Genomic DNA, 24,704 nt, shown 5'->3' on the forward strand with positions numbered 1-24,704 from the left:
AGGAAAAAGTTATAGACTAATGTGATGTCATATTTTTAAAAAATCGATCGACGGTGTCATTGCCCAACCACTAAGACATGAGCATGTGAAAGGTAGAGAGGGGCATTACAAAACCAATAAAGTAGGGATTCATTCATATCTATTAATTACCATAGATTATTATTTGACTAGTATGACCATTAACATTCATTTAGAAGGCATCAACCAAATATAAATGTTAAGCAAGCAATATTAAGTCTTCCACGATAGAAGTTGATTGTTATCAAGTAAAATATCTATATGGTATCAATGCTTATTGCGACATATAAAACAATGACTGATGCAAGAGCATCTTGGGTCTTGGAGCAATCTTGCATCAACCTGAAATATTTTTGGTTTTCTATACCAGTCTATTGTTCATAAAGTAGTTGTTGTTTCTTGTAGTTTTGTTCTATGCACAGTTAACGTAATGCAAAGGACCTATGCTATATCTTCCTCCTAAGTGCACAAGCTTTGTTTGTTGGTTTTTCTCGAGTTTTGTGTCATTCTTTGTGGTCCCTGTCTCATGTGATTCTCATACTGTGAGGTGCGATGTTTTCTTTGGTGTGGTTTCATATGTTGACTTGGCATGTTACAAAGTTAACAGTCGACTACCAAGACTCGTGTGAGCCTCCTATTATGTGTGCATTTCTTCATGTTTCTATTTGCTTTGGGTTTGGCTAACACTTGCAAGGTTGGACCTATAATGTAATTAAATGTTTGACTAGCCAACTTGTGGATTAGATGGCTATACAAGAACCTCGGTTAGATGTGGAAACAAAAACAGTTTGATAGTAGAGGAATTGGAGAACCTTCGAGAGAAGATAGAATGCAAACTTGGACTCTAATTTAATAATTTCATTGTATATGGTCGTAACCCAAAAGAGCTCGCAGTCAGGCATGTTTTCTAATTTTGAATAATTACCCTAGTGTGGTTCACAGTAATCTAGCCATGTGTACATCATGTTTCCCTAATTTGAATGTTGGTTCTATGTGTAACTCGGGGGATGTTTTTAGGTTTAAGTTGATTTAATTATACTTGAATCTCCTAGCTCCCTAGATCAATGACTATGTCACCTAATGAGATGATAGTGCACGTAGTGAGTAATAAAAGAAAAGACTTATCATATTTATGATCATGCTTATACCAAGTTTGTATAAGAATCATGTCAAACTGACAAGGGGTTTGTAACTCTTGTGATTATTTAAGTAACGAGTTGGAGAAAAAGTTGTCAAGTGTCCAAGGGGTTTAGCTTAGTTGGTTGAAGAAATGAGTTCTCATTATGGAGACCCTAGTTCAAATCCCAAGAGGGACATCTTTTTGGAACTCTAAGTTGTTCACTCTTGGTCTTCTATTATTTATATTTGTCTCATTATAAAAGGTGGATGCTAAGCTGTGACTCTTGGTCTTTCAATTGTTGTTTCTTGGTCTTGAATAAGATTGTAAGATGTTGTTTCTTGAATAAGAACAAGATTTGTAAACAATTTCAATATAAAAGAAAAAGATATCAACTAGCAAGAGGGATAATTAAGAAAGCTGGTAAGTATAAAGAAAACATTGACCAAGGAAATTTGCAAATATTAATATCCACCATGTTTTACCACCAAACAAAAGTCTGAGGGAGAAGATTAAGAATTCATTAACAATCAAATTTGGAAAATTGTATAGCCACGGTCCTTAATTGCATGTACCAAAATTGGAGCAAGCACCTAATTGGAATTAATCAATTTTGAGCACGTAAGCACAAATCAGGGATAGTGCTAGTGATTGTAGCATAAATCAAAAAAAGATAGCTCCAATATTTCTTAGCAATCATCAGTCTAAGAAAATTTAGTTAGTGGGAGCATTTCATAATTGACCAAATGCTCAGCATCCTATAGCATTCAAGTGTGAATGAGTCAAACATATGGATGAATATGATATGCTATCATATCTAGAGATCTACTATTCTTTGAGTTAAGAAATCTATATATTCTCTATGATATGATCACAATCCTACAATCTATCTACACTAAATGACACCATGGGCTGGTTGTTACAATGTATAACATACATTCAGTGATCCACATAAGAGTGGATCTTCCAATGAAGCAAGTGTGATCTATACATCAGCAATCTTGATCAATAATTGGACTACTCCTCCATCAGATTACCACCTTCTTGGATTCAAAAGAAACCGGTTCAATTTTCTTTGTGATCTGTGATCCTCGAAAAATCACAATCTCTGAGCTAAAGAGAAAATCAAATGTGTCATTCTAAGATACACAATGGAGATATTTATGAGTTGCATTAAAATCGGTTATATGCAATATGTATCTAGTTATGAAAGTGATGAATCAAGATGGAGTGTGGTTGTGTGGTCAAATATATACATACCCAAAGACTTGATGTTAAGCATGTGACACAATATAGCATGTTATGTAATCTGAGAAGTATAGTTCATGCCCCCCAAATTCATACTCCCAAAATAAGTGGGAATTTACATTGTAGGAGGGAATAATAACAAATGTTTAATTCCCACTTGAACCATCTTTAGAAAGGAGATGTTCCATTCTCAAATATCCATGGACCCTCCTATGAAAATAAGTATTCATATCTTTTACATTTATCCACTCATTGTAGTCTCTCTCTTATTTGTAATCATATACGTACTATAAGAGTTATTTTCCTTGATCTTTTCCTTTATGTTTGAGGATGTTCTTGTAGGAAAAAAAGGTTGGTACTTTACACATGCTACCAAATATTGTGCAGACTCAATCTTATGACAATGGCTCCAAAGAAACTTTGATCTAGAATATCCTTGATAATTGAGATTATGAGTATCCTTCTATATTAAGAGGGAGTCTAAAAATACATGTTTGACTACATGATTTTGATGGACATACTCTTGTGTACATCATGAGGAATTAAAAAATTGTCACCAGAAAGTTTGAAGATTGATATCAGATTCAGAGGGCGTCGAACAGTTTATAACAAGCATCCTTGGACTAAGAGAGCCTCTAAGGTAGTAGCTATAGGATCTAAATTTCCATGATATCTGTTTAGAGAGAGAATTTCCAGGTGCAATTTCTTGTTAATGAGTTCTACTATATGGAAGGAAAGTTTGAAGTGAAATTCCTTGTAATGCATTCTTCTCTATAAGAGAGAAGTTGAGATGAAAGCCCTTGTTTCATCCTCTAACTTGGTTGATGGTGGTTACTATTTGAATATGTGGATTATGCCATCAAAGTTGACAATCTTAACAATAGCTTAACCTTTTATCATGATTGACTACATTAAATTGTTGTCCCAGAGTGTCAGATATCATGATAACAAACATATCATGATAGACTACATTAAGTTGTTGTCCCAGAATGTGTCGGAGATCATGATACTATATTTTTTGTTCTTGTGTTCTTGATTTATTATCATGACAATCTTCACTAGCTGCTTGTCTCGGAATGTGCTAGAGATCATGATAATTAACGTATCACAATAGACTACATTAAGTTGATGTCCCATAATGTGTCTAAGATCGTGATACTTTTTATAATGGAGACTACTTTATTGTCCCTAAGATCAAGGTTGTTATCTGATAGACTGCAATTAGTATTGTCCCAGGGTGCGTCAAAAATCAAATAACTCATATCTTTCTAGGATATGATAATCTTATTGATAGACATCTTGGTGTTGATACTAGTGCTCATATCACAAGAATGTGAAATTGATAAGATTGTTCAAAATAGTATCATCATTTTGTGAGATGGTTGTGTTGTTTAAACCCTCTCTCAGCAAGAGGGGGTGTTGATGAAATAGCATTAGTCATATTATGTTTGATTTGATGGATATATGTTGATATCCCTAAATATCTCATTCCAGGAATATCATATTGTGATGATATCTCTACATATACTTGAGAACATAATTTGTTTTATAACAATCCTCCCTAGCTAAGAGGGAGTGTTAAGGTTGTAGGTTTCATCAGATTGAATTGACAAGGAGATAATTCTTTTATGGTTATTGGTAAATCATCATTTAGAAAAATACTCTTATATCTACTTTTATATATATATATATATATATATATATATATATATATATATATATATATATATACGATGTCTGATAGTTTATAATAAGCATTTGTGGACTACAACCTCTAAGGTAGTAGCTCCAGGATCAAAATTTCCATGATATTTGTTCAGAGAGAGAATTTCCAAGTGCAATTCCTTGTTAATGAGTTCTACTCTATGAAAGGAAAGTTTGAAGTGGAATTCCTTGTAATTCATTCTTCTCTATAAGAGAGAAGTTGAGGTGAAAGCCCTTGTTTCACCCTCTGACTTGGTTCATGGTGGTTACTATTTTGTATATGTGGATTATGCCATGAAAGCCGACAATCTTAACAATAGCTTTACCTTTTATCATGATTGACCACATTAAATTGTTGTCCCAGAGTGTCGAATATCATGATAACAAATGTATCATGATAGATTACATTAAGTTGTTGTCCCAGAATGTATCAGAGATCATGATACTATATTTTTTGTTCTTATGTTCTTGATTTATTATCATGATAGACTTCACTAGCTTGTTGTCTTAGAATGTGCTAGAGATCATGATAATTAATGTATCACAATAGGCTACATTAAGTTGATGTCCCATAATGTGTCTAAGATCGTGATACTTGTTATAATTGAGACTACTTTAGTGTCCCTGAGATCAAGGTTGTTATCTAATAGACTGCAGTTAGTATTGTCCCAGAGTGTGTCAAAAATCAAACAACTCGTATCTTTCTAAGATATGATAATCTTGTTGATAGACATCTTGGTGTTGATACTAGTGCTCATATCACAAGAATGTGAAATTGATAAGATTGTTTAGAATCGTATCATCATTTTGTGAGATGGTTGTGTTGTTTAAATTCTCTCTCAGCAAGAGGGAGTGTTAATGAAATAGCATTAGTCAAATTATGTCTGATTTGATGGATATATGTTGATATCCCTAAATATCTCATTCTAGGAATACCATATTGTGATGATATCTCTCCATATACTTGAGAACATAATGTGTTCTATAACAATCCTCCCTAGCTAAGAGGGAGTGTTAAGGTCGTAGGTTTCTTCAGATTGAATTGACATGGAGATAATTCTTTTATGGTTATCGGTAAATCATCATTTACAAAAATACTCTTATATCTACTTATATATATATATATATATATATATATATATATATATATATATATATATATATATATATATATATATATCAAATTCAGAAGGCGTCTGACAGTTTATAACAAGCATCCTTGGACTAAGAGAGCCTCTAAGGTAGTAGCTACAGGATTTGAATTTCCATGATATTTGTTCAGAGGGAGAATTTCTCGATGCAATTCCTTGTTAATGAGTTCTACTCTATGAAAGGAAAGTTTGAAGTGAAATTCCTTGTAATGCATTCTTCTCTATAAGAGAGAAGTTGAGGTGAAAGCCCTTGTTTCACCCACTGACTTGGTTCATGGTGGTTACTATTTTGTATATGTGGATTATGCCATGAAAGCCGACAATCTTAACAATAGCTTGACCTTTTATCATGATTGACTACATTAAATTGTTGTCCCGAAGTGTCAGATATCATGATAATAAATGTATCATGATAGACTACATTAAGTTGTTGTCCCAAAATGTGTTGGAGATCATGATACTATATGTTTTCTACTTGTGTTCTTGATTTATTATCATGATAGACTTCACTAGCTTGTTGTCTCGGAATGTGCTAGAGATCATGATAATTAATTTATCATGATAGACTACATTAAGTTGATGTCCCATAATGTGTTTAAGATCTTGATACTTGTTGTAATGGAGACTACTTTATTGTCCACGAGATCAAGGTTGTTATCTGATAGACTGCAACTAGTATTGTCCCAAAGTGCATCAAAAATCAAATAACTCATATATTTCTAGGATATGATAATCATGTTGATAGACATATTGGTGTTGATAGTAGTGCTCATATCACTAAGAATGTGAAATTGATTAGATTGTTCAGAATCGTATCATCATTTTGTAAGATGGTTGAGTTGTTTAAATCCTCTCTCAGCAAGAGGGATTGTTGATGAAATAGCATTGGTCGAATTATGTCTAATTTGATGGATATATGTTGACATCCCTAAATATCTCATTCCATGAATATCATATTGTGATGATATCTCTCCATATACTTGAGAACATAATGTGTTCTATAAAAATCCTCCCTAGCTAAGCGGGAGTGAGGGAGTGTTAAGGTTGTAGGTTTCATCAAATTGATTTGACATGGAGATAATTCTTTTATGGTTATTGGTAAATCATCATTTAGAAAAATACTCTTTTATATATATATATATATATATATATATATATATATATATATATATATATATATATATATCTTCTTGTTAACATATTATCTAATTATGATTAGCCTTATAGACATGTCTCTTCATAAATAATGTCTCCTTTCTTATTTATAAGTTATTCAAATCTACATTTGGGACACAGCAATAAAAATGACAATACTATTACATTTGCAGAAAACGATCTTTAAAACTCATCCTTTGTGGGGGCCAATCCACTTTCTTATCTCATTTTCCTTTGCGGGGTCCAATCCACTACAGTATCTTGTCTACCAATATATCTTAGTGTACAAATGTTGGTCACGTGCATTCCACATGTCACTCTTATCGGAAGAAATAGTTGAGAATTGTCTAGAAGTCTCGTGTGTCATCTTGTCCTCTCTTTAACTTGATGTCTTTACTTCATCGAATCTCTCTAGAAGTTCTTTCTTTCTCATTCTAGGAAACATCTCTCTGTGCTCTTGTACTATCTTAGCTTGCACAACTCTCTTGTTACAATGATCTCTTACAAAAAAACAATAAAATCCTTCTCACTTGTATCTTTGAGTACCTTGGGATCTATCGCATGGTTTGTCTATAATATATTATACATCTCATGCAATAGGGGTTTTCTTCCACTAGTGAGGTTTGTTGTTATTTACATATCTCACATACTAGGAGTTCTCCATCTAGTGGGGCATTTTTTTTATTACGTTGTCTCTTATTTATAATTGATTCAATCTATATATTTATTTGGCAATAGTAGAGATGGAAACAACAAAGTAAACTTGGCTAAGGTAAGTCTCCAAACAATCCAAAGCATTTTTTCTCTCTTGATTGTTTATAGGTTTATTGGAAGCATTCAACAATACAAGGGTTTTCATACATTTTATTTATTTTATTTCTATTTACCTATGCTAATTATTATATTTTTATATTTGTAACTTTATATTTTGTGAGTCACCTAAAGTAAAGACCTAGGTTTTTGTCAAACTCTAAAGTATTTTCTGTCGTGGTCCATACAGTTGTATGATACAATGCACAGACACCTACACGTCGCTTCTCATATCATCAACCAAGACAATCAGATTTGGACTAAAACCTCTTTGTCCCTTGACCTTCCCATTTATGTAATCAAAATATTATTTTTCATCGTCGATAATAATAATTTCCACTGGTTTAGTTAGCTTGAGATGTTTGAATATATGTTGTGAACTTGGCTCTCAAGGAAAGAGAATTTTCCTTTGGCAAGACTAATTTACACCATTAAACGTTTCAAATTTCCAAAATACCTTTCCTAATACATTATCACTCAATCAAATGATATAGTCTTTAACAAAGCACATAAACATTTATATTATTTTTTATTAAGGAGAAAATAGGTTTTGAAGGGACCCTGAAACCCTTCACAAGGTGGTTTTGAGAGGGGTTAGAAACCTCATAGCTAAAGATATTCAAGACTACTCACTAGATGAATAAAGGTAGAAAGTAAAAAACACCAAAAACAAGAAGTTGTCTGAGAGAAAAAATACAAGAGATACCCATATGTAGCCAAAGCAACCAAACACGTCTAAGCTTTCCCTTTTAACTTAGCCTTGCAAGAGCAAAGGGTCGTATTAAATGATGACTAGGGAGATTTAGATTTCTTGCTTTTAACTATAATCTAGCCCTCTTCCACCCCAACAATGACATTCTACTAGGATAACAAATCCAACATTAATAGGAGGGAGGACAAGGACCCAAAGAAGGGCTAGCGAGAATAGTAGGGGTAGCATAAGACAAGATAGGACCCATAGAACAAACACAATCATTAAGATATTTATATTGTTGTGATCCGTCTTCTGAGTTTTGTTTTTTGCACAAATTTATTTACAATCCACTTTGTTATAATGAAGGAAAAAAGACATTTAAGACTATGTCTATATAAGGAAACTCTCTAATAGTGTAGAGTGGTAGTTCTCAAGCCTCCTTTAAGCAAGCAATTACAAAGTAAATAGTAGGAGGAATGGGAGGAAAAATTTTATTTACACAACCCAAACTTTCACCTATTAGCTCATTATTGTAGAATATGTACTTATAAAGCATGAAAAAACTCTCATACAATTTGTCAGGCATCTACACCCTCATAGATTATTGCACTAATGTAATATAAAACATTGTACCTTAGTGTCGTAGACTTAATGGTAGTTGTATTGGGTTCAACTTCCTTTTGATTACTATCCTCGTTTTATTTGTGAACATGAAAATTCAAATATGATATATCATCACATGTTCCTAATCAAAAGTGTTCACAAAAAATAGTAAGCCCATATTCAAATTAAACCCACAATCAAAATATTTAATAAGTTTAAAAACACAAATTCTCACAACCTATTAATGGGATCTCTAAGTTTGATCCTCCTCCCAAGAGGGAATAACTTGTAGAAATCCTTACAAGAAGGAAAAATAGAAGTCGAATTATGTTGGCATCTCCCAAGGCAAACTTGGACCTTCTTAAGCAAGATATGACAAAACGGATTCTAAATATTCCCCAACAAGACTTGTTTTAAAGTAACTTAGGGATACAAAAAACAATAAAGTTTAAGCTTCTTGGTTTACAACTAACTCAATTACATAAAAACGACATGATTTTGATTAAAAGGGGCTATATGGTTGTCATCCTCTATCAAAACATCAAAATTAGAAGTTCAAAAAATTAATCGCAATACTTAGTGAGCCCCAACCAATTCTTGATTATTTCAAACTTATACTCAACACAACTACTATTGAGGCAACTAATTGGTAAATTACTTATCATACAAAATCAACAACTAAGTTGATTAAAACAATTGTCGATGGCACTTGATCATGATAAGGACTCTTCAAGGAATTATCGCTTCAAGCTATATCACACATGATTGAACATTCAAGATATCCACAATTCAACATTTACAAGGTCCTAAAGATACTTAATTTTTTTCCCACCAAGACATCCACACTTCAACATGTACAAAGTCCTTAAGATATTTGAGTTTCTCGTTCACCATGTTAGTTAAAACTAAAGAATTAGATATCATAATAAAGGGTACCATATTTGTGTGTTCCTTGTTTATATGGTCGATGAACCTTTGTGAGAAATCCAAGATTTTTGAAGCCCAGCTTAAAATTTCAAGACGAACTACCCACATAAATCCCTTATTTTGAGGTGATGAATTATATGTTTTTGATTAAGGAAAACAAGTTTTGAAGAGTGCTTGAAACCCTTTACACATCAAAATATTTTCAATGGCGCCTGAACAAAAGATACAATAGACAAGAGGTGAAATAGGTCACCAACCACAATAAGGTGACTAGGGTGGCCTCACAGATAACACAGTACACTTCTGACACCAAATAAAACTTAATAAAACCATTTACGACCCTTTGATCCCAAAGAGTGAGCTCTAAGAAGTCAATCAAAGGACTATTGGGAACATTTGTATTTTCTTTCTTTAACCTTTGTCCAACCTCCCTCCACCAAAGAAGCCTCCTTCTCCCAAACCAAAGCATCAACATCTAACCCAATCAAAGAATCAAGCAAAACCATACCAAAAAAATTGCCCACAACAACCCGACCTGCAGAGGGAGGGGTTACTGCGGCATCCACATCCAACAAAGGATCAATAGCCTAGTCAAACAGGGCAAAGCTACAAGCACCCGCAGCAACCAAAGTCACGGTGGAATCCATAGGAGTAGAGTCTTTAAGGACACAATAATGCTAAACCAAAGCCCCAAACCACCAAGGTGGTCTTTTCTTTGATTTCCTCAATTCTGCAAAACAGCGCGCTACAATATTTCTAGTCCCAGAGCAGACCCTACAACGGAAAGGAATTCCTTCATAGTCTACAATCTGGATCTAGGAACCATTAGAGACCTCAAGTTTGATCTTCTCAGGGAGGACCTTCGAAGTATCAACCACCACGAAGATGCGAGCGTAAAAAGTATACAGAATATCAAAAGATTTAGAATCCACCATTTGGAAGTCACCAATGGCATCTCCCACAACTTCAAGAACCGAATCCAGCCACCAATGAAGAGGAAGATTCGAGAGCCTGACCCAAAGAGGCATATGAGATATATGTTGCTTGTAGTAGTAGATAGACTCAAAATATCTAAAGAATTCTAACACTTTTACCAATGTGGTATGAGACATATGTAGCTTGCACACGTAGATAGATCTAGAGAATAAAAACATTTTCATCAATGCCATGTGCAGGGATCCGTAACATTTACTTCTCAAATAAAATTAAAAAATAAACAAGCCCTTAAAACAGTAATACTAGTTAATATTAACCCCTCGATCAAGACAAACTTCAACTAGTCATTCTCCCATGCTCCAAATTTTCTCATAAAACCAAACCTATGATATTCCTACAATTATTATTTTACCTAAGCAAAACTCTTAAACCACCATTATGTTCAAGGTTTGGAAACATCCCAAGAGTACACTCAAGTAAACAGATTCAACATCACTCTTTCATCACTTCTTATTTAGCACCTATGTTCATTGTTTCACAATGAAACTTTATATAAATCTCCTTTTAATTTTTATGGATCTTTCCTTTAGCATATGCAATTACTTAGTTGCACTCTAAATATGATTGTTAAACAAGAAAGATCAAAGACCACAAATGGAGAGCATTAAGCGCTTTAGACTTGCTAAAAAAACATCGTAATATCACTGGTTTAAAAATATATTGAGATGAAAAAAGAACAAAGACCAAAATCACACTACATCTTTACACAAGAAAGTTGTTCTTTACCGCTCATCATAAGTTTGCTTCTCCTATCTATTTTATCACCATATAAGCTCTTTAATACAATAGGCATAACCAGTTAATAAAAATATATTAATTCTTTTTTTCCTGCACCTTAATGAAATAGTCAATCACAATATCAGCGTGACGTAGGGGTTGCTAGGTCTAAAAGGGATAAACTCAGCTTAAACCTACTAACACCCTGCTTAGAGTACACATGGAAGCAAAACATAGAATTGTAGCAAAGAGATCGCTGAATTTGTAGATTTACTGATTGATTTGATTTGATAACAGCAACCAACATGCCTGGCTGTGAGGCCTTCCAGGTTGCGGCCTTATACATTACAACATCAAATTCCAAATGCGCAATCTTTGTCTGCCTTCTACTGATCATGCCACTACTCTACTTCTGTCCAACCTCTATATGCTACTTTCCTGCATCAAATCCAAGTGTTTATATAGCCAACTACGCCATAGGTCGGCCAGTCGAGCATTTAATTACAATATTGGTCCAATCTTAGATGAAAATCATAGGCCAAGAAATGGGCATCAAGTGTTCACACTCTGGAGGATAAGTCCAAACACACGTTAGGAGTCAGCTCCCAACTGCGCAAGAGACCACATCATCATAAGAAACCGCGCCAAATGAAACGATGCACCTAGCAAAATGAAATCAGCAAAAAACAGTGACAGGAAAGAATGGTGCAGAATTTGAGAAACATGGCACATCAACATTGGGGCTCTTAGGGAGGACTGAAATTAGGTCCTTTGCAACATGCCAACTGCGTGTGGCACAAAACTCAAAGTAGCAATGGCTACATGGCAAACAGCAAACACATACAGAAAACACGAAATATTTCTAGGTGATGCAAGATTGCTCATTGACCTCAGATGCTCCTGCATCACAAGCTATGTTTATTGCTAAGCTATTTTTAAAAATAAGAAATATGGATAAGTATTGCTGGTCTAAGCTGGTGGCCAACAAAGAGTGAGAGTGCACAAAAAATTTGTGGAGTAAAAAAATAGTAAGTAGTTGAACAAATGGAACATTAAACCTCAGGGGTTCTTGAACACCAATATAGAGATTGAAAAATAGCTATTAGAAGACTCGTGAACAAATCAGATAGGTAAAACAAAAACTTATTCCGTCAGAATTTAATCACGTGATCAATGAAATAAAGTTTTTTTTTTAATATATGTAATTAAAGATAAGGCCAAAATTTCAATTGTTCAACAAAGGACCAACTCTCATCATGTACAATGTGAAACTGAGAGATGTAAGGTTTCTTAAGGATGGAGGGAAAGAATATGTACTTTTTGCAACAAGTGGTGGAAACAATATAGCACTTTGTCAAAGGTTGTGCTGCATATAAAGATATTCGTAGCCAATTCAAGGACAGCCTACAAATGAGAAGCATGAAGGAACTTTTCGAGGTGACAAGATTACACAAGATGGGATCCACAACAAAAAGAACAACCTGAAGAAACTACAGCAGGCTATTTGACTGGCACTTCTTTTGATCCTTTGGACCCATGGTCTCATGGAGATCATTGAAACCCTCTCATTTCATTTCATTCCTCTAAATATTCTTATTGTTTACTTTTACACCTTATATTTAAACAAATATTGGAGCGTTGATGATGAGCTTTTTCGCTTGAAAATTCACAAGTTTTGGCAAGCCTAATTATGCAGACAATGTGTAAGAAAATGTACAATGTCAGCAACCCATTTCAAAGATGTCCTTCAAAAATCCTTACATGACTATGGGTATCGTAGGTCTCCTGCACTAAATTTATTTTCTCAAATATTTAAAAGTCTCCTAAAAACATCAACCAAAATTGAGATTAGCGTTCTCCTAAACATTAGCCAATTTTGGGTTGATAACAGTACACTTTATAAGTAACTATCAACTTCGCCACAGAAAGAAAAAGGAAATGTAAAAAGGCAGTCTTAACCACCATAAATTATGCACCTCGATTGGCGGACCCTATAAATGTCAATACAATGAAATGTATCACATCTATTGTTGCATCACCAAAAAAAAAGGTTGATCCACAATTAAGCACGAGCAACCCAAGCCAATTTAGAATGGGATCTGTGGTCATTCTCGAGAGCTACTAATTCTATACACAGGAAACACCCCAGTATACCGTACAACAGATCATCTCCAGGACAGACATTAGTCCAAAAATTTAAAAGTTTGCCAATTACAATTTAAGGTTAGAAAAATGCCAATAAAGAATAAAATATACAACAGTTCGATCTGTGAGGATTATGGGTCCTGATTCTAGCCAATTTTGTTAAGATTTCAAGTTTTTTTGATAAAAGGAACACTGGGTGCAATCATCAGAATTGTAATTCCATATTTTCTACAAATTGTTTAAATTAAAATAGTGTGCTTAGTAGGGTTTTCAGAGGAAATTGTCCGAAGTCAAATAATATTTGCAAGTAGAACCCGTCCAGCAAGATGTAAAAAATGAACATTACGGCAGCCTACTGCTCACCGGGATTTTCAAAACATTATCCTACGGCAAATTATTTCAGACGATGATTAAATATATGTATGATATCCATCATGAGCTCTCCCAACACTTCTAGTCAGCAGTTTAAAAGAAGAGAGGTAACATATCAATGAGCCAGAGTAACTTCAAAATTGTTTCTTAGTTGCTAAACACAAAAAGTCTACAAATAAAACATCCACAAAAGCACTTTTTACCATGGAAACCAATTTGAAGCATATTTTCATCATATAGATGCATACCCCACTTTGTTACAAAGAAACAGTTGCTCAGAATATGAACACTGAGAGTGCAACAGCTGTACCAATTAATAATTCTTAGACCAGGGCTGGATACAAAAGTTGCACATTAATAGTGCACTGATGCCACGAGTAATAAGAAATTGGAAGTCACAGCAGATTTAAAATTCTATGAAAAGAACCTGAAAATACTCTTAATGTGCAATTAATGTAACCAGGAAACTAAAGCATAACCCAATTGAAAGTTTGAAATCAATTAACTGAGTTCACCAAAATACAAATTAAAATTTTCAATTTCTGCCCTCAGCTTACAGATCCACTTGACCACACTCCTGCTGTAGAAAGAATATGAGAACATATTAATCTTTTAATCGTCAAATGCACTATGCCCACGGTATTTCCTCAATTGCTCCAAGGAATTAAGCAGACTCTACTAGGATATAAAGTGGTTTCCCACCTAACCTCTCCCGGCCCTGGACAAGTAAAGCTAAGGTCAATTAAGAAATAAATAATATTTTGATTCACCAACTCCCTGATAAGTGATGGTGTTAAATCAACAAAACTTAATACATCTTTATTAGACGACGGTCAATGCTGAAATGCAACACATAATATTCCTAGATAGAATTGAGCATATTACTAACAACTGCAAAATAATGTTGGTTTTTTCAATATAATAGGCATAATTGAAAAAAAACAGCAAAGATTTAGAATAGAAAAATGAGAGAAACAGAGCATTTACTACACCTAAAAACAATTGTCTGGTTTATTCACCTTATTTTCTACAACAGTGAGCTCAAGATTTATTTTTACCCTTTACAAAAAGCCATATAGATGAAAACTTATAGCTACGTGAGATAAAATGGATAAAAGAAAAAAAATTCTTCTACGGATCATTCCATAAAAGTCAAGTACTGCATTTGTGAAGGCAGTAACCTAGTTCAATTCTCCACCCCATGTTGTAATCCATGGTCCAGTCTAGGTCCTGTCATTCCATAGAACCAGTCTATGTCCAGATGTCCCCAGTTAACCTCAACAGAAAGCAATGCACTGCTACATGAAACAAGTGGATTTCAAGTCTGGATGAGCATTATTAAATCTATCTCCGTAAGAATGAGTACCTGGGAGATGGGGCCAGATAAATATCACTTTTATCTTCTCTGTTAAATGTTTCCATTAAAGTTGATCAAACTATAATCTAAGTGACAAGGTTCAAATTCAAATTCGAGTTCGTCGATCATAAAATTTGGATGAGATTTGGCAAGGGTAAAAATTTGGAAAAAAAACCGAAATTAAATTTAACTTGTATAAATTTATCTATTTTTTTTTAAAAAAGTAATATATCCACAAAATTGTCAAAATAGTTTGAGATTTCTAAATAATTAAACTAAATAAAATAATCTTATTATAAATAACAATATTATATCAAATATCATAAAATTAGGATGAAGTTCGGAAAGGGTAAAAATTTGCTGAAAATTGGACTTCTTGGATGAAATTCAACATATGCTGTGACTTACAACTATAATCATAACTATTAACATATCTGAATGCAAATCTTGCTCAGCTCTGAAACCATCAAGCTTATCTTTGGCCTGTGCAATCTTCCTGGTCAATGAAACGTGACCCAAACTCATAATGGCTCATATCTCCAATTTGGCAACAAAAACAAAAGAATACGTAAAGCTTTCAAGAACACGAGCAACCATGAATATGGTTTACAAACTACAAGTGAATGCAATGTGATGTTCAATCTTAATCAAGCTGATGAATTTCAAGCATATCTCCAATTTGGCACTAGAAACACTAAAACCTGTAATGCTTTCTAGAACATGTGCAATCATGATAATGGTTTGTAAACTAATATGTGAATGTGATTTATGTTCAGTTTTGATTCAGCTGAGATCACTAAAGGTCAAATGTACATCAGCCCAAAAAGAAGGTACAAGTAACTGAGTGTTCCTCAGAATCAGAAAACCCATCTAGAGTGACAATGTGAAAATTTTGTAGATTCAAAATCTGTGGCTGAAAAACCATCTGTAGCAACTAAAGAACCAATCCACCAAAAAAAAAATATGTGACTGGTGATAGGCCTAGCTCAATCCTTCAAGCTCATTTTGATGTTCTATGCATTATGGCCATGGAAATTGATTCAGGGTTCTAAGCATTATGTGAGTGCATTCTATACCTATATATCAAAGCAATCCATTGTACTCGTTGCAGGTAACCTCAGCATAAGAACGGCAGCTTGATGACATGGAATTGTAAGAGAGAGCAGGCAAGATCAAAGAGTAATCTGTAAATTTTCTTCCTAGCAACTAATAAACTTAAAGCTGAGTATACTAATCCCATAAGCTAAAAAACACACAAACCAACAGATAGATTCAGTAACCGAGGCACACACATCATCCATCTTTAGAATATGTGTTTTGTCCAAAGTAACTTTCTATATTCAGTTATTTCTTTTCTTTTCCTTTTGGTAAATTCCCCTTTGTGCTTGCAGTGTGCCTGCCCACAGGCTAGGGTATTCATTGAGAATATGAGCTCAAATGTTAATTCATTGAGAACATCACATTAAAGACATGTTACGTGCTTAAAGTATTCTAAATATTGAATCCATTTTAATACCACATCTAATTCTAGATGTATGTGTCCCAAAGTAACGAGAATCGGAATCGGATCGGAATCGGCAAGGCCGAATCGAATCGTGAATCAGCCATGAATCACCCATGAATTGGCTATGAATCGGCAAATTAAAAAAAAAACCCTTTACTCTAGAGATTTTAACAATTTAAAACTTATTTCATGCACCCTTTATTGAATATAACTTAAACACATTATAACACCATCAAATAGAAGTCAACATACATAAACATGGAACATAAATGATAAATCCATCACATACGTAACTACATAAAATGTAATTTGTAGTCTGTAGCTGAAGTAAATAGAAATCATATGATCATAATGATTCAAATCGTAAAATGTATGTAAGATAAAGATCCATAAGACATCAGGCTCGAAGTAACATCTCTGATAGCATATCATTGCTCGAGGTAACCTGGTGAAAACATAGATGATCATATCTGCGTGTGATAGTGGTGATTCATTATCCTGCCAACTATTTGACGTAATCCGTTTGGAAAGCGCCATTCAAAGGAGGGAAATCAAATGTTTGTTGTAAGCTCTGAAATGGGGGAAACACCATCTTAAAAAGGAGAAATGCAAACCACAGATATATAAGATTCCTTTTCCATTGGCCGAATTCCATGAAGACATGTACATCCTCAATATAGGGGCACGTGTATGGTATTTGTTTGATATAATGTTCATCTGTATATGACAGTCTCCAAGCATTTGCTAGAAAAGCTGGAAGTCTTGGTGAACATATGGAATGACCCACACTTGTCTCTAGCTCGAAGTCATCACACAGAGTTAGAAAATTGGATACCCATATCAACAATGAAGTTGGTGTTCCCTCCGTTGGGGAATCATCTTCAACATTTCACACTCCCATCTCTGGCACACGTGGACATTACATTGTTTTAGAGATTGGTAATTCATGCCTGCAATGAATTTGGTGTTTCAAATCTGTGAGGGTTGCTCTGAGTATTAATATAACAGGGACCACAAAGCATGTGAACTGCTTGACAAAATTCCATTGTACCGATTTTTGCTGCCGATTCAGGCGATTTTTGCCATGAATCACCTGAATCGGCGATTCAGGCGATTCATGGCAAAAAATCGGCCATGCTGATTCGCGGCTCCAAAAAAATCACCTGGCCTGAATCAAATCGCCAAACCAGCGATTCAGGCGATTTTCAGGCGATTCTCAGAACTATGGTGTGTCCCAATAGAAAGGGGCAATTGCAAGTCCTGGGTAAATTATGTTATGAAATTGAAGCTAATTCCTACATGACCTAAGTTATGAGAGAAACTACTAAATAAAATGTAGGATGCATTCAAAAATGATAGTCACACATCCAAATGCACAACAGATAAATAACAATATTACAACATTATTATGTAATGTGTAGCTGTACAGCACATTTTCCAAGAAAATCCCAATTGTTTGCATTGCATGAGACATTGAGAGGTCAAAAGAAAATGAAACAACTCAGAGCAATCTTACTCACAGCTACCAGGAAACTTGCTACCAACTTCCTGGTAAATAGAACAGTTACATGGTGATGTCTATGCAGCCGAAAAGACGCACCTGATTTGACCATTTTCTTAATCTATTATTTAATTTAGAAGTCACAGAACTACTGTTCTGTGACTTCTAGATTTATTAATAAATTAAGAAAACGAGTTCTGTGACTTCTAAATTAATTAATAAATTAAGAAAACGGTCAAATCAGGTGCATCTTTTCGGCTATTTAGCCAAGAGCCAGTTACATCACCATGCACATCTTTAACAATCTTAACATCCATCTGTTTAAAGCCACAGCTACACAAACAATCATCCCATAAAAAACAATCCAACTGCAGCAAAATAAGATCTAGGAAACTGACATGCCAAAGCAGTCCAAGTCCTTAATTGAGAAGGACCATCCATCTCCAACCAACAGAACCAAAATATCTACATCATGTCAAAACTTCCATTGCAGATCTAGAGTCACCAAAGTACAGCACTACACATTCTCAATACTAACAGAACCACAAATGTCTAAATCATGTCAAAACTTGCACTGTAGATCCAGAGTCGCCAAAGCACAAACAATACAGAGTCTGAAAATGAGAAGTCCATTTTCTAACTGAAAAATCACACAAATCCAGGAGTTTCTAATCACAATGATTTACATCTTCAAAACACCGAAGACCACACATGACCAAATCTCAGCCAAAAATCCCACTACATGCAAATCAAGATCTCCTTGCAGCAGAAAAGACACATCCACTGTGTACAGCTTGAAAGATATGTAGTTTCAAAAATAAGTGTCAACGGACTCCATCTCCAAAACCTATGTTATCCCAAAAATCGGCCTCCAAAGTAAAGTTTACGAGGCAAGTACCAAATCCCTTTAGTACACCATATAACCACAAGGCTGCTACACAGTACATCCAATATGACCAAGGGGCTAATTTCAAACACACATCTATTCCAAGCACTTAACAAATCCACCGTATGTTCATCAGCTAAGAAGAATTGGGCTTCACCTTTTTTATTAAAGGAATAAGCATTTTTACAACTTCCCACACCTCTATACAATTTGAATCTACACTCCATCAATGCCATACGTATTGTGGTGTTACTACTTCCCACATCACGGTGCTTCTGCTGCCCATATCCTATCATTCAAACAACAATTCTAAACTCCTCTAACATACTTGCATGTAGTTCTTTGCTACATCTTGCATATGGGAGCTTCAAAGGTAGCTAAAAAACATGACTCCACAAAGTTTGGCAAAGTGGAGATAAATTTTGGGGGCTAGGAGACCACTGACCTTGATTTGGAGATGGCAGCTAGTGGCACATCTCGCATGCGTAGGGTCAAAGGGGAACCACTCTTGCAGCACTTGGAGGCAACACATCTCATATGTTCTTGTTCTCAGTTCATAGAAGGGTCAAGAGATGGAGCCCACCACCAAGCACAGATTAATGCCTTCAAAACCACAAGAACCTTCATGGCACACACCATTATTCGTTATTTTTTGTGGGGTGCACATTCCAATGGAACTTTGATGCAGGAGCATCTTGGCTTGCCTTGTTATCCCACTCATCTTTGGTCATTCTGCCTGTTAGTACCGAGCTGCAATTGTTGCAGACTTGTTCAGTGTTCGCTGAGTTTTCCTTCATGTGCTGAGTGAACATGATGTTTGCTGATACTCGATTCCTTCTTTGACCAAGTTTGTTTGTAATTGGCTCCTAGTGTGAGCCGACTTATGTATTTAATTCGGTTCGTGAATTTAATGTAATGATCTTGTCCTGGGATGTGTGCGGAGCGTTTTGAGGTCAGCCTTCTATTATGTAATGATCTAGAATCTTCTATACGTCGTTTTGGCAAGTATAAGTAGAGGTAAATAGGTTTAGGTTAGAGAGAGAGAAAGGGAGTCTAGACAGAGTGTGAAGTTAAGGGAGCTAGAAGTCAAAATTAAGGATCGGAGAAAAAATCTTTGTCTAAAAATTTCGTAAATATTGTTGGCGGTAACCCAAAAGGCCTTACAGCCAAGCATGTATGTGGATGATTGGATGAATTAATAAACTAATTGTTGTTTCTTCTCTCCTTGGTGTTCTCTGTTTTGTTTGCTTCCGTTGTGTTTACTCAGCGAGGTGGTTGGATAGTTAGGTGTGCCTTTGGCCCTAGCTTTTCAATTTTCTTCTCTTTGCGTCAAGCTTTACCAAAAAAATGGTTCTTCTCAAAATAGTTGCAATCTCATCTCAGTGCACAAAGGCAATGCCAAAACAATGGCAGCTGTAGTGCCATGCTCTCATTGCACTCACAAAGACACAACCAAAAAAATATGAGGTTTACAAAACCACTTTCCAAGGCAAATAGCCCTCCTCTACATAAAGAGCCCACAACCCAAGCCTTGAAACCATAACACATGCAAAACCTCAAAATAAACTCACGCGAATTTGAAACAGTCTCTACACAGACAAATGATAGGAGCATACCTAAAGAAAAATCATCTGCAGATTTAAATCACCACAGATCCAAATGTACTATCAACCGCTAAAAGTATAAAACCATACATGCAAATTTGAATACCTCCATAATCTAAAACCACCAGATCTATAACCACATCAAAAGAGTACCTCAAATCCACATCGTGCAGATAACAAAACCACAGATCTCCAATAAAAGAATATTTATCTTGAAACCACAGCGCAAGCATCCCTCATATAGCTTGAAACTTAGCTCTAATATCAAATGCTAGAAAATTCATGCTATGTTGATGAACAAAAAATGCTGATTCCACATAACCTTCATGAGATGAACAATGCTAAATCATACACAAGAATAAATTAGACATAGCCTAGGAAACCCTTTCTAGAGAAATTCCTACAAAAAGCACCACACCACTCAATTTATAACCAAACAAACATGGTTGCTAAGACACTGCTACAAGAGACAAGTACTCATACGAATATGTCATTTTAAAAAAAAGTTGGGAGAGAAGAACCAGAGATTGCAATTGTTTCTATACTTAATATATGCATTGAAACTTTGAAAATACATCTAGCTTGAAGAGAAATATTAAGCGTTTGATGAAGTTCCACCCATCCATCAACTATGTAGTCAATATCTACGTCCCTGGTAATGATGAATTTTAAGTGCTCATCGTTGACAAGCTCACGTTCCTTTGTAGGCAATAGAATTGCAAGTATATTGTTGAGACAATCTAAATAGACCACTTTCTTTTCACAGGAGTAATTGCTCCATTAGAAAAATTCGGAATCCATTTTGGTTGAGGGGTATAAAAGAGAGAAGGCAAATTGACCCATGAATGCAGAGTAGGTTCTCTATTTTCTTCAACCCTTGTCAATTCCTCTTCAACGAATGAATGAATGAAACCATAAGTTTGCCAATTTGTCCCACCAAAGGTAGAGTGGTTACTCATTGGAAGCAAACTTATTTCAGATGATTGCAATTCTAGTGTTTCACTTCCATGGTTTCACCACTACACTATAGGATCTTTCTTTGCATGCATGTCATTGTTGGTCTTAATAGAAGAAAAATCACATTTCTCACATTAAAACTTATTCCATGGAATCCTTATTATTGAAGGATGCATAACTCAATTGTAAATGTTTTTCCAATCCAAAAACCTTTCATTATTATGTCCTCGTCTGAAGACCTCTTTTTGGTCACTTTTGTATCATACCACTTCAGCATGATGAATAAATGAGCTTATATTTTTCCATCTTTTGTTTAACTTTTCTTCTATCAAAGAACATAGAGGAATATCTCAAACCTCTTCTATTTTCTTAATTCTTTCACACATAATCCATTTCTTCATAAATTTCTCCAAATATGATTTGTCTGAATTGGCAAATTTGATCAAATTATATATGAGTTCAATAAAATCAAGAACAAATTTAACATCAGTCCAAAAATTGTCATCAGGGATCTTTTCTATCCCAACTGCAATCTCTGATGTATATTCTCTCAATGATGTCCATCCATCACAAACTAGTATGGAACATAATGCTCCTTTGACTACATAGAGACAATTAAGGAGGATAAAATAAGAAGCAAACCGCATATCAACATGTTTGACAAGTTCTACCTCACAATTTTTTTATTAATGGCTTGTGTCTGATAATAATTACATATGAATATTTGTATTTTTCTACCCCTTTCAATGAGATTTTAACTCCATTGAAACTTGCCAATATCTTTGAGAGCATTATTCAATGAATGCAAACATGTCCAAAAGAGTTTCCAAAAAAAAGTTTCTTAGATTGTATATCTTGTACTTAATAGTGAATATTTTGCTTCTTGTTTCATTATTGACTTGAAAATCTATTAAGCACATCTTCCTGGGTTTAAACTATTTGTTTGTTTCCTTTCACCTGGTGTCAAACTTCGTTCTCCTTAACCTACAAAAGGAATTTTGGAGCCATAATAATCATTGTTTACGTGGAACCTTTGTTTAAGTGAATCTAAGTTTTGTGCATAGGGAGATGCCAAGCAACTCTAAGATAATGAAGATTGAAATGGACAAAACATTGAGCTATGTAAGCTCAAGATGAAGGATCTCTTTGTCAATGAAGACATATGCTTATTGAATATTATTTGAGAAAGGAAACCATTAGATATGGTTGCAAATGACTGGGAAAAAGTTAATAGGAAGGCAGGAAGTTTAATCCTGCACAGCCTTTTAGATTCAATGTTGTTAAACACCTCAAGCAAAAGCACAACGCCTAAATGCATCAACATCTATATTAAGCTCAACTTTGTTGATTAAAAAATTAAGGAAGAAAATTGTATTACCTTGTTATTCTCTTTGCTAGATTCATGCGCCAACTTAGTTATGGCAATCAATAGTACCTCTACTAACAAAGTTGAGTTTTGACAAGGTGGTTGTAACATTGTTATCAAATGCAACGACGCAAGAATCCACTATGGCTAGAGCAAAAGAGAGCTATTTGTGAGAAATCATTCACAACAAAGGCATGAATAAGTTGAGAGGTCAACAATCAAAATATGTAAATACATCCCATATAAAAGTCTAAGGCGAAATATTAAAAATGTTGTAAATATGAGCATATTAGAAGGTATTGCAGATTTAACACAATTGATAAAGAAAAGACATCTAATCATCCCTTTGATTTAAAAAAAATTCGCTGACAAGGTAAAAGATGTGTTCTTGCAATCTTTGAGTACACATAAATGCAATCATGCAAGGCTAATTGATTCAAGGGCTTATTATCAGAAGAGGCATCATCATGAGTGGCTCTCTAAATATGAAAATTGTAGTGGGGTGACATCTTCCTAAGAGAGGACTAATAGGATTATTGACTAGGATAAGGCCAATTTAATTCTTAAAGATGGGAGGCATAGTCAGTCATTTGGAGCATTGCACATTCTAGGTTTAGCAAGAAGTTATAATCTTCATTTGTAAGATGAATACTATAGGTGTGCAAATAGTCTTTGCCAAAGATAATTGCAAGATGGTTAATGAGCATTGGTACTGGAAATAGCAATTTGAACAAAAACTATATACAGTTCCTTGCTAGCACAAGTAGTAGATGTAGCCTTATAAGATATGCATGGGAAAGGTGATTTTTCTTTTGTGGAAGCCTTGAATGATATGCATGCAAGAAAAGAACCTACTTAGTAATGGAAGAACCATGGAAGTTAAAACACCTACAATGCAATCATTTGCAATAAGATCGCTCTCACATATGGCCAACTCTTCATGTTGGAGTACATATGATTTCAATCATTCATTGATGAGGAACCTATTAGGATCAACGAAAGCAAACATTCTAATCTAGATTCACAATTGACTTTGCCTTCACTCCGATGTACACCTTAGGTACAAGGAGTGTCCTTATACAAAATTACACCAAATTCTCCCTAACTGGGCAAGTAAACCCTTCAATAATGAAGTGGTTGATGTAGAGCCTCAATGATTTACCCTTAGCAAGCCAAAAAGAATTAATTCATGGAGTACTCGACCAAAATCAAAATCTTTGAAAACACTAAAAACGTTGAAGGAAAAAGCTCTATAATATATAACTATAAAATATGCCAAATATGCCACATACGTTTGGTGGGGGATTAGGTGCAATGCCCCAAGTAGGCACGAGGAACAAAACCCTTAACGAGGGTTTGGCAGCAACATTACTTGTGAGATCTAGGTGCAACACAATAAAGCCCTTGCCACAGAGCCCAAATTAAGAACTTCAAAATCACAAACACCTTCATAGTGTGGACACCATTTTCATAATTTTTTAAAAGATCAAAAACAATGGCTTATAAATCCGATAAAACAAAGCATTTTCTCTAACCCACTTTTTTTTACATTTTAAAATGTTTTGGCATCAAGAGTTAAATGGAAAACCTTGCCAATTTTTTTGAAATCCCAACAAATACTCTCCAAATAAAACTTAGAAATCTCACAATAAAGCTTAGCAAGTAAACCTCACAAAAACTTGCAAAGCAAAAGAGATGGTGAATACTCACAACTTGTGCAATATGCAAATAATGATATTGCCTATAAAAGAAACTAAGCTTAAAAGTGATAAGTGTTCGGAGCAAGGATAACTTTAGTGGCTAATATTCACCAATTGGCTAATCTCACTCATCGAGGACCCATGATTTGACTAATTGTTTTGCACTTTTGGG

General features: G+C 34.7%; 1 protein-coding gene across 2 annotated transcripts in view; it reads right to left on the reverse strand.

The window, feature by feature from the left end:
• Window positions 1-11,215: 11,215 nt before the first annotated feature.
• LOC149570677 (adenine phosphoribosyltransferase 1-like) overlaps window positions 11,216-24,704 on the reverse strand; it is a 59,218-nt gene continuing 45,729 nt past the window's right edge. The window contains exon 6 of one of the 2 annotated variants that reach the window (XM_089823217.1): window positions 11,216-11,749. In XM_089823217.1, the coding sequence (XP_089679343.1) occupies window positions 11,732-11,749 (18 nt within the window). In that variant the 3' untranslated portion in view covers window positions 11,216-11,731. Of the gene's footprint in view, window positions 11,750-13,853; window positions 14,376-24,704 lie in introns of those variants that run through there. The other variant, XM_089823216.1, reaches the window with a different exon arrangement.

This window comes from Cupressus sempervirens, chromosome 3 (genome assembly GCF_028749045.1).
Source record: "Cupressus sempervirens isolate cs-2001-9-10 chromosome 3, ASM2874904v1, whole genome shotgun sequence".
Lineage (NCBI taxonomy): Eukaryota > Viridiplantae > Streptophyta > Pinopsida > Cupressales > Cupressaceae > Cupressus > Cupressus sempervirens.